This window comes from Calonectris borealis, chromosome 2 (genome assembly GCF_964195595.1).
Source record: "Calonectris borealis chromosome 2, bCalBor7.hap1.2, whole genome shotgun sequence".
Taxonomy (NCBI): Eukaryota; Metazoa; Chordata; class Aves; order Procellariiformes; family Procellariidae; genus Calonectris; species Calonectris borealis.
Genome location: NC_134313.1, coordinates 36,565,566 through 36,577,162, shown reverse-complemented (window position 1 = coordinate 36,577,162; position 11,597 = coordinate 36,565,566). Strand labels below are relative to the sequence as shown.

Below are 11,597 nucleotides of genomic sequence, written 5' to 3'. Positions count from 1 at the left end.
ATTTCGTAACCATGTCTGCCTTTAAAGTAAGCTCTCCGAGTATTATTAAGGCATGTGCTTGATTTTTGGCACAAGAACTGGATACTGCATTTGGCACTAGTGTAAGCACTACTGGAACAAAAGTAGTATTACCTCCCCCATACCATTTGATATTCCCTTTTTAATGCATCCAAGAATTGCATTTGGCCAAGTGGGAGCTCATGTTCAGCTGACTATCCATCACGTCTCCTAACTTTCTCTCAAAACACTGATTCTTGGGATGGGCTCCCATTCTGTTTCCAGATGTATGACTTTACACTTGGTGATAGTGAAACAGGCTGTATGAGCTGGACACCAGCAAAGAAAGGAATACCAATTAACTGTAAAGCCTATAAAGCTTAGCATGCCTGAAAAATTTGTGAGTTGCTAGCGTTTCAGTCTCCCGTCGCTTCTCCAATAGCTATTAGGTAAAGCTTCTGGCTTCAGTTCTGAGGAAAAAAAGGAAGATGTTGGTCATTCTGAAAGAGGGTAAGAGTTCATAGAAATTTTATTCCAGAATGTGTCAGCAGCTGGCAGTTCTGGACAGTGAGAAAGTAACAGCATGTTCGCAAAAACCTGAACTTTATCATAGAATGTTGACAAAGGATTTTCATTATTTATTGTTTAAGGACCAAGTGATTGTCTTCATCAGCTACATTTTTAACTCAAATTACCTCATAAATGCTCCAAAATGTACTACTCATGCATTGAATAAGTGGATCGTGCCTCATTTCCACTGCAAATTCTGACCTTACCTATCAGATCATGAGCTCTTTCTGTAATTGCCTGCTATGGGACATGCCTGAAGAGCAATACTAAAAATCCTGAAAGCTATGCTAGTATAAAAGGTGACCAACTATGCAGGATTATCGGCTTAAACACAGCTATGCTTTAATGTTAGTTCCCACACTATGTATTAACATTTTGCAGCTGCTATCTGAAAGTGCGTTTCAGAGGCAGGTAAGAAAAATCAGTTGCTCGAGTACCATGAAAACCAAATTAACTTTCTCCTCACTAACACTTAGTGCATGTATTCCTTTAAATACAATTTGGGACTTACAGGGCATTCTTACCAGACAAACAAGGTCCCACTGCACTGATCAACTTCATGAGTTAATCTTTTATTCTCTATACCTATCATACAAAGTTTGCTATCCATTTGTACGGCTTCATCATATCCATGAAATGCTTTTCCGTTACGCATATACTAGAACATATGTACGAGTCAAAGGGAAAAAACTGAAAAACTTGTAGCAAAGTAATGGAAGAAATCTACCAATTGAAACAAAGAAAGATGCTGAAGTCAACAAAACTTTTGTCAGGTACTTCCCGCCAGTATCTGAATTTCATTGCCCATTGGTGCAGTTTTAAGCTGAAAGGAGTCAGGTTGTTCTCTTACAAGCTCAACACAAGAACTGAGGTTTCCCATTGATAGTGCGAAGTGATTATTATAATTTTCACTGTAGGATTTTTTCCCTTCATCCAGCAACTTTATGAAAACGTTTTTTCCTTGTAAATCATACTGCTTATCACTTTACAAAGATGCCTAACAAATGAAGTACTTTTATGGTTTTCTCCTCATTCACTCATTAAACCCTTTTCAACCATGTACTTCCAGTCTAATTACTTGCACTGAACAGCTGTAAGGAACTAAGTTCTTCTGATTTAGTGCAGTTACTAGTTTAAATGGACAAAGGCGTTGGTACTTTTGTATTTAGACACAAGAAGCTGTGTTACTAGATTTTGGAGCTCGACTCACAGCAGGGGCATTTTCACTTTAAGTTTTAGAACTCAGTTGTTCAAGTATCTGGCAACACAGATTGACCCAACTGTTAAAAAAGTTTTATTCAAACTAAAATGCAGAAATAAGCTTTTGCACAAATTGGAAAAAAAAAAATCAATGCCAGTGATTTTTAAATGGACATCCTTCATTGGTGAAGTATGTAAATACAGCTTGCCTGTAACTGAGAAAAGCATTTCAGTCATAGCAGACACAACTTGTTGATCTGTTGTACCAAATGTCTCAGCGGGCCAAGGCTCCTTCAGCGAAGTGCCCGCAACACAAGAAGCGGGTTTGAATGCAAGCCGAGTTATGCATATTCCAGTCCCTGGGTTTCTCATCTGTACTCTGCTAGACCTACACATTAGCAACAACTGTTCATATCCTCATGAATCCTGTGGTCTCCACTTCTATAGTGTCTGAAATAAAACACTGCAAACAAATTATGTAAAGCTGAGTAATTACCTGAAATGTGGAAAATTATTTGCTATTTTGTAAAGTATTTCATTTTTCCTTTGGTAAAAAAATACCTGAAGATGTTCAGAGCTGGAAGTAATTATTATGATCTTAAAATCAGGATCTTAACATGTTAAGAACTGATTTACCCTTGCCTCTTCTTTACATAGAAAAATCTTCTCACACAGCTTTCTGGTGCACTACAACCAAGTAGGAATCCTGTCCACTCAACGGCATACAGCTCAGTTTGTCATTTACTGTACTTTTAATCACAACAAAAATAAATAATTGTTGCCACTCAAAACCTGATCTGTTACCTACATGAATCCTTCCAGATTTTATTTCTCCAAATGAAGGCGAAACAGTATTATCTATATACTGCTAATTCAAACTATACATGGCTCTTGGAAACAGGTTACTCCAAAGTTAACTTAGCAACCGCCACCACTAGAGATGAGGATCACAAAAAGAGACCAACCGAGATGACACACTTTTTGTGCAAGATGGTTTTATTAACAGACCAGAGTTTGAAAGATTGCAGCTGGGCATCTGAATCTGAAAGGGGAAAAAAAAAAAAGTATCATTAGACATGTGCAGATCTGAAACTACTTTGGCCACCCGAAGAATTAATACATTTCTACAGTTTACAATTTGGGCTGAAAATACTGATTTTATTTCACTGGATTTAAGACTTCAATAGTCTTGCACACAACAACTAACTTCTATATTAACATGTCTTCACTCAAAACACAGATTTCAAGTGCCAGAACTAACAGGATAAACATTTCTACCTTGAACTATTGGTACCTATTTTCCTATTTGTCTAAGACGACAGCAGGAGGGAACGTGATATTTAAAGACATACTGAGGCATTGTGCGTATTCTAACTTTTGCTGTAGTAACCCTATTTTCAGCACATTTCAGGGACTGTTTACATAACGAAAGCAAAAAGCAGACCTGAGACCAGTTCCTGTAAAGTTTGCTTCAGAGGTAATGAAATTCAGTATCTTGCCAATGCTGAATTGTCAAAATTCAGTATCAAGTATTACGCTCTTTCTCCCCAATCTATATGAAGGAACTGGTACTGGAAGTCATTTTTTTTTTGATTTATTTGAGCCTACCACTTAAATAAGAAGAAATAAAGACAAATATCAGGAAACCATCTACATATAGAGAAAAGTATACTCATCTTCAGATATATGGCCTTTCACAATGACAGTAAGAGTACTGCCAATATCTCATCTGAACCTACTGCTCTAGTTGCCCATTACCTCAGTGGAAACTGCAACGTTCTTTTATTTTCTACATGTAGATTACTTGTATTTTAAACATGGACTTTATTCAGAACAGTAGGAAAATAACAGGAATAGAAAGTGGAGGAGACGAGAACAATCAGTTACCTTAGCTTTACACCAGAGGTATGTTTGTTTGCAGTCCAAGCAGAACAACTAACTGCTTATAAGCATAAAGTAAGAAACTGGAAGGTCACTTCCTAAATTGAAAGATGGAGTAAAGCCCTGATGTCTTGCTACTTACACGGGATGCTGAGCTAAAGTCCAATGAAAAACATGAGCAACCACCTGAGTATCTCTAGTTTCTCTGCCAATATACTACTCACAGGCATTTATAGCCATGCAATAGTGAACTAGAAGCTTCCCTCCTGTAGGAAGGCTCCTGAAAACTCAAGACCACCAGTATACTTCTGATGTTTCTCAGTGAAGATGGGGGAGAAAGGGTCTACGCTGACAGAAAAGCTGCAATGTTTCAATTAAAAAAAGCAGTTTCCATCTTACGCTCAGAAACCTGACAGGAGCATAAAGCGAAAGTAGTTTTGATCAATCTTGGTTATGAAGCCTCATGCACTAACTTAAGGGAAACATCTGCCAGTACTGCACTTGTAACAGTTTGTGCCACCAGCAGCAAAATTTCTACAAGAATGCTAGTATGAGTAACATAAAATCACCCAGGCACCAAACATCACAGCAATTCTGCTTCTCAAAGTTAGCCACTTCTTCCCATAGTTCAGTTAAAAAGCTTTACAAGAACACTGTCCCCAGTAAGCAAGTATTTTCCTAAAGCACAAGTTTCCACCTGCCACGCAACCAATGCTTTAAAACTCTGCTGCTTCACAGATGGAAACAACAAAGCAACATGCAAAAAGCTTGAGGGAGTGGAAATTGAGGAAGAACAGCCTACAAGAAAGTTTCAAGAAAAAAGCTGTCAAATGGAAAGATATTTCATAGATCTCTTTTAGCTCCTTGGACAGACAGCAGACCTCGATGAGCTCAACTTGCTATGCCTTGTTGGCTAGAAAAACATTTTTAAAAGGTTTTTTTTTTAAAAAAAAAAGAATTCCCTCCCTTCAGAAAATTTAATTTCTGAGGCCTCATCCAAACAGTAACTGCACCTGTTTCAAGCTGTAAAATCACATCACTACCCACCAATTTTATTAACCAACCCTCTGGAAGTTAGGAATTCCTAACTGCACATCTGATTTCTAAAAAAAAAAAAAAACCAAAAACCAAAACCAAAACAAAAAAAACCCCACCACAACAACCAAAACCAAAACTAAACAAATCAAACCCAAAACAAACAAACAAAAAAACCAACCAAAAAAACCTTGCTTTTGGAGGAATCAGTCTGGGAAAAAATTGGGTCTTTGCCTGTTACTCTTTCCAAGCATCCTAACACAACGAAGTTTTCTTAAATTCCAGCGTATCTGTCACACCAAAAAGGCATTTATCTTTGATTGAAAGTAAGATATGGGCAACACCATAGTGTGTAAAAAAGGTGTGAAAAGCAATGGGAAGTACAAGAACTCTGAAAAAAGTGTTTTGGCTTTGAATGGCAGAGACTTCTCATCAAAGCAGGAACAGCAGAGTGACAACAATAGATGGTAAGACAGATTGTTTGAACTAGATATTAACTTCAGGACTCAGCAAACTGCTTTAAGTGTTAATAAACCTTCCCATTTCTAAAGGATAGACTATCCAAACAGGCAAACTGGTCTTTCAAAATTACCACCTTGGTCATGTTAACATGAAAGCTTAAATTGAATCATTTTGAAGCGTGAACAAGCTGAAAATTTAGACTATTAAAATGGTCCAAATTAATAATTTACCTTCTCCCAGTCCTAAACAGGTTGACAATCTGAAAAAACACTGTACTTGCAATCACAAGACTTTGATCATATTAAGAATTCACTGACGAGGGCTGAAAATTTTAGCCAAGATCTCAAGGCTTCCCATCATAAAACACAAATAAGGTTTTAGAACAAGTTATTGGTAAATGAAAAATAAGTTATTGGTAATGTTTACACTTCTTAAACGTATCAGCTACAATGAAGATTTAATTTCTTCACAAATGTTTAAGCTTTAGCAAGACTTCAAAAACAAAATCAGAACACTCTATTGTCCAAGTAGCTTTATACCACCCAGGCAGGAGTGAGTAAACCTGAATGTTCCATCAATAATGGCAGCAGTCTACATAGCAGAAATAGAACAGTGGATAGTATTAACCTTTGGTAATATCTCACCATTAGTTCATTCTCCTTATGAGCCTGTTGATCTGATCTTCTCTGTTACCAGCATCCCCACCTTCCACGAAGTGGATCGTTTTCTTCTTCATTCCACCCCGAGGAGACGATAATTTGAAGGGCCAGAGGAAGTTGTTCACAACTTTGAAGTTCTTGCCAACAGTGTAGATTTCATGGATCACATCTTCCATGCAGATGATGCCAAGCTTTCCTAAAATTCAGAAACGTTGTTTTCAGAAGGGCTACAGAGCCACTGGTTAGTGACAAGCTAAAAATTATCAAGTTATTATTGTCATACCTATTCATTTTTATAAACTTCAGGAAGTCAGAAAGCACCCACTCTGTCACGACACCCAATGACTGACTTTCCCAATTAAAATGGATTAGCTGCAGCCAACTCAACATTATTTAGTTGTTACATCTGGCAAGAGGCATCAGTTTCAACTGTTGAATATTTGTAGCCAGCGATGAGGAACAACAAAAACCAAACCCCGCTTAGTGAATCTTAGGAAAATAGACTGTGTTCTTTGAAGAAAAGCTAGATTAAATACACTTAAACCCTAGCTATGTGTAGCTCAGGAAATTCACTGAACTACTTATGCTGTTGAATAATGCAACAGTCTGTTTTCTTAATGCCTTTCCAGAGTCTTCAGTGACATGTTATGAGTTAACTGCTCGTAAAATACAACACTAAAAAGCAAAGTGATTACAGCGTAATACTTGTACCTTCTGAATCTGATTATCTATTGCACCGGAAAAGGAACAAACATGACAAAGCCAAATTTGAAGTGATACACAAATCAAGTGCCAAAAATGGGAGACACATCAGCATTTGCTTTCATTCCTGGCAGTTCTTCTGACAGGAAGTTTAAAAACTCTGTTTACCAGACCATGAAGGTCTAAGACAGAAGCAATGTCTAATATTGAATTGAAACTTCAAAGCTAGGTATGATAAGCTTCTTTCCTGCTGCAGCACCTTTTCATTACTGAAAGATCTACTGACCTATTAAAAGTCAAGGAGTTTACATTTAAAATTACAAATTTAAAATGCTAAAATTTGATTCTTTACACTGGTTTTCAATACTTTATAACTAAAGTTACTTCCAGCTTGTTTTGTATTAAGCTATTAAGACAGAAGTAGAGATTATTAACCAATCACTACTATTCTCCAGAGACAAATAAGGACAGCTGTCCAGCTTAGCATTAATCACCCAAATGCAACAAGTTGGTTTCTTGTTTTGTTTTGTTAAGTGAAGCAGTATTTACCAAGGCGTTTCTGAATCAGGTAATTATCAGTAAGAGCAATACGCTGCTTGTTGATCTTGCCATAACCACGCTTGTAGATCAGTTCATGCACAGACTTCAGATTGGGATAACTGAAACAGTCAAGTAAAAAAAAGAAAAAAAAAAGAAAAAGAATTATTAGTCTTTGCAAGCCACCTTCCAAGTTAACATCCCCGAATGAAACTTCCCTAACAATTTAAGATCACTTCAGCGTGTCCCAATTGTAAATACAAAAGCAACAGAGAAGCAAACCTTACTCAGACCGAGTTCTCAATGCGAGTATGACAGTGTAATCATACCTAGCAAGAGTTAAAGCAGTGCCTTAATCATGTTTTCCATTCAAAGCAGGGAAAGCACACAGAAGATATAAAAACATTTTGAACACAAGGGAAACCTGCAAGTCTAGTGTATCAAAATGCAGAAGGCACTCAACATTTGCACCCTGATTTGATAAAACTGGCCATTTCACTCACCCCCATGCAATATAGGGTTCCACAATCCGCAACATGTTGATAGAAGCTTTGTTGAGTTTTACAAACGTGCCATTAAAAATCTGACGCAGGCGAAGAAGCTGCAACACCTTGCGGACCTTAGGGCTGACACCATTGGTACTAGAGAACACAGGAAAAAAGCCTCAGTTATCTACATCCCATAAAATGCTAAGTATCAGGTTAAAAAAAACCACAACAGTATTGTTCCCGTATGAAACGCATCACTATTTTACCAATTACACAAAGAAAGCTTAGTAAATTATTTACTATCTCTATACATTTCAGTATTAAGTTAAAAAGGGTCTGTTTCAATGAAAATAATTGAAATAAGCATTATACTGAAACAATTTAGAACTATCCTTGTGCTCTCCTGAACATAATTCTTCCAATCGCACCTTTTGCTAGTTTTCTGTAACACTTTACCAAAGCAAACACTTCAAACAAAGCTTATATTAGGGAATACTGGCATGTAACTTTGTCGAGATTAAGGTGAAACAGAACAACTGTCTGCAGGTATTTGTAGCTTTGCCTTCTTCTGAAAAATCAGGGCTTCCTAAAGACAGTAGACGTAGCCAACATAATGATTTTGCACTTAATTAAATAAGCCTCCGGTGCACGTACAACATTACTGCCAACAACTTTCCAAGCCACCAGTGAACAGCTTGATTTTATTTGCATATTTAAGCCCTCAAAACAAACAGGCAACAGGAAAGCCAATTTCAATGCTTTTGAACATAAAATTGTTTACATCTGTATTCAATCTTACCCTCTTATCCTGATCACAAATGCCAGTTTTGGTTCTGCTGGAACGTAGTAATTGCCAGCTTTTCGGGCCATCCTGGCCATACGGATCTCCTGCCTATACATGTGCCTGTACTCCTTGTGGTAAGCTTGGGCTCTTGCATAGATGAGTTTTCTTTGTGCCTTACGGAACTGAAATCAGTTGAAAATCACGTTAAGATTATATGATGCCTTTTAACACATGAAAATCACCTTCAAGTAACGTAGCGTATTCTAGAACTTCCCACACATAACTCAGATTAAAAGAACATCTGCCCATATCATGGAGTTTAGAATCACTCTCGGTGATATTCTAGAGAATCTGGAAGACTGTTACACAGCAGTGCTACTTTACCTTAAAAAATGTTATCATGCATCCCTCACAAAGGCCACAATCCCTTGCCTTGCAGAAGACTAACCTTAATCTTATAGGCAACTGTACACTTTGCCCTTACTCTGCCCAGAACTGGTTTGTTATTGACCAAAAAAAAAAAAAAAGCCTATTTTAGTCCAAAACATTAAGAAAATATCAACATGCTGGACCTAAATATTCACCTTTTTTATAGCCAGCATCTTCTTCTGACGTTTGGCTTTCATAGCTGCATAAGCCTGCCGCTTTTTCAGCAGGCTTTCTGGTACGGATGGCACCTTCTTTGCTCTAAATGAAAAGAGAAAAAAAAAACCCTTTTAGCTGATATGAAGAAACCGGGCTTTTAAGATAACACATGACAATCAATGCAAACTCTTAGCACAATACATATGCAGGCCTCACTGCCTCGAACCAGTTCACTGGGGCATCTTCTTTGCTCCCACTGTCACCAGGCCTCAATGCAGCCTGAACAAATCACCTTTTATACTAGACAAAGCAATCCGACAGACTAGCTGTTGAGCTGCACACAACCTATGTACACAAGCGTAAAGACTGAGACCAGCTGAGCGCCAAGAAGTTTTTACCCTACTTTGCTGCCATCCAATTTGTAATAGAAATCTGTTTCAAGCGCATCTCTTTCTAGAACATTTCAACGGGTGCTTTAAGAGAAAAACTAGTTTGGCAGTATTCTGAAATTTATTTCATAGGACTTTAAACTCACTCACAATTTTAAACTCTTAGACATGACAAAACTTGCAAGACCAGTCTTTGTAGAGCCATGATTATCCGGGCGAGCTCCTGCCCTAAGCTTACCCGGCTACGACTCCCCGCTCAAGCCGCGCACCCTTCCGCAGCACTGACCGCCCGCCAAGCCAGGAGAAACTCTGCCGCCCGGGGTCCCTCGCCCACGAGCGGCGCTTGGAGGCCAGCTCTCCCTCCCCACCTCACCGAGGGCCGGCGGGGCAGCAACCGCCGCCTGCGGAAGGGACAGGACCGGCGGCGGCTGCATCCCCGCCGCGCTGGGCCCTACCCTCCCGCCGCTCCCGGCCCCAGGCCACTTGTGCCCCCTCCCGCGTCGCGGCGGAGCCGTGGTGACCGGGGGGCGGTGGGCAGCGTCCCGGCGGTGGGGGCAGGGAGCAGGCACCGCCGCGGCCGCCGATGGCGGCGGATTATGCCGGGGCGGGACGGCCACTTACTCCTTCTCCGCCATGATCAGCACCGGAAGAGAGAGGGCGGGCGCATGCGCAGAGCCGACTTAACCCGTCTGCCTGCGCAGGCAGGGCCCTGGGCGTCGGCAGGACCCCGGCTTTGGGCGTCCGCGGCGGTGCCTGACCGCGGCGCGGGCGCCGGGGCGGCCGGTCAGTGCCTGAGGTAAGAGCGTTCCGGGAGCCGCCCTCCGCCCGGCGGGACGGAGGCCGGCCGTGTGCCGGGCCGGGCGGGAGCCGCTCTGCCGTCAAACCCAGCTTTCGCCGCGGGAGGCTGGAAACGTGCTCTGCCGTGGTGGGGCGGCCAGGGAGCGCGTGTAAGGCAGGATTTCCCCTACTGCAGCCTTAAAACCCGCACCGAAAGCCTACGGGAGGCCGCCCCCCGCCCCGCGCTCCCAGCACCGGGGCGGGGATGGAGGCGGAGGTGGGGGAAATGCCCCTCCCACCGCCCCCTCCTCAGCTCCCTTCCCACCGACAACCCGGCAGCCTGGAGGGCGAGGGAAGCAGGGCCGAGCCCCGCCAGTGATTCGTAACCGCGCTCCTCCTGCCCAGCCCCGGGGGCCGAGGCGCTTCCAGCAGGAGGGCCCGGGCGAACGCCTACCTGTGCTCTCAGAGTCGCCCACGGAGGTGCCGGCCCCGGCACGCCGTTGCGCCTGCACGGGGAGCGGGGAAACTGGTGGAGCTGGGAGCAGCAAAGAGTTACCCGGTGTGAAGGAAGCGCAGGCAGCGGGGCTGGGGGCAGGGGCGGCCGCGCTCGGCGGTCGCTGGTTTTGCCCGTTGCGCGCTGTGAGCCGGCAGCGGCGCGGGGCAGCGCTGCGGGGCACCGGGGCGGACGCCGGGGGTTTGCGCGGCATCAGCGGTGGTTTTTTGTGAAACGGCATTACCTTATGCTAGTACAGAAGCTCGTATGACTTGACCTCATTAAAGCTATTACAAAAGGGGGCAATAAAAATCAGCACGCGAATAAACCGCCTACAATGTCTGCGGAAGGAGGAGGTTGTCTGCGCTTTCTCCCAAAACCTTTCAACTCGCGTTTCTGCTGAACCCGAGGCAGCCGCCACAGCGCTCCAGCAACTCTCCGGAAAACGGGCGGCCGCACGGGGAAGAAGGCGCAGCGCCGCCGCTCTCCGGCGCATGGCTGCGGAGGGGCCGAAGCTCTTTTAACCCACGCTCCGCTATCGCCAGGGCCGCTGCAGGCCCGCCCTTACACGCCGCTCCTCTCCGGCCAGCAAAACCGGCGGCACCGGCCGGCGGCCGCCCGTCCCCAGCCTCTGCCCAGCCGCCCGCCGCCATGGCCGCTGCCTCAAGATGGCGCTCCGGCGGGCGGCGCGCTGCGCACCCTGGGACATGTAGTCCGCGCGCCCCCCGCCCGGAGGCGGGTTCCTGCCGAGCCCTGGCCGCTGGGAGCCGCCGGGACGCCCGCCCCTGAGCGGCGCGGAGCGCCGGCCGGGCCCGTTGCCGTCGGGCGAGGCCTGGCGCGGCCGCAGGATCCTCCCCCGGCGGCGGGGCGGAGCGGGGCGGCCCCGGCGAGCGGGACGAGGAGGGGCCGCGCCGGGGGCGGGGGGTCGCCGGTATGCGGGGCGGGCTGGGCCGGCCCGGGGGAGGGCTGGGGAGCCCGGGGGAGGGGCCCGGCCGCCCGGCCCGCCCTATATAGGGGGCCGAGCGAGCAAGATGTTCA

The 11,597-nt window shown here is 44.0% G+C and overlaps 1 protein-coding gene across 3 annotated transcripts; it reads right to left on the bottom strand.

Annotated features, from left to right (window-relative positions):
• Positions 1–2,745: 2,745 nt before the first annotated feature.
• Positions 2,746–11,053, bottom strand: RPL7 (ribosomal protein L7). Of its 3 annotated transcripts, none has more exons than XM_075141656.1 (7): positions 10,896–11,053; positions 8,900–9,002; positions 8,331–8,497; positions 7,547–7,684; positions 7,056–7,165; positions 5,790–6,000; positions 2,746–2,809 (listed from the first exon to the last, which is right to left on the bottom strand). In XM_075141656.1, exons 2-6 carry the CDS (start codon positions 8,939–8,941, stop codon positions 5,792–5,794), a joined length of 666 nt encoding a protein of 221 aa, XP_074997757.1. In that variant the 5' UTR covers positions 8,942–9,002; positions 10,896–11,053; the 3' UTR covers positions 2,746–2,809; positions 5,790–5,791. The 3 variants fall into 3 exon arrangements, with proteins under 3 accessions (XP_074997757.1, XP_074997758.1, XP_074997756.1); XM_075141657.1 differs by lacking the exon at positions 10,896–11,053 and adding an exon at positions 10,521–10,596; XM_075141655.1 differs by lacking the exon at positions 10,896–11,053 and adding an exon at positions 9,911–10,464.
• Positions 11,054–11,597: the final 544 nt, after the last annotated feature.

Excerpts from the sequence above, each read along its gene's own strand:
- RPL7 (XM_075141655.1), bottom strand. Across the intron at positions 8,498-8,899 it reads AGATGCTGGCTATAAAAAAG|TTCCGTAAGGCACAAAGAAA; the intron begins GTGAATATTTAG and ends AACTGATTTCAG. Across the intron at positions 7,685-8,330 it reads TTTGTGATCAGGATAAGAGG|TACCAATGGTGTCAGCCCTA; the intron begins GTAAGATTGAAT and ends TGTGTTCTCTAG.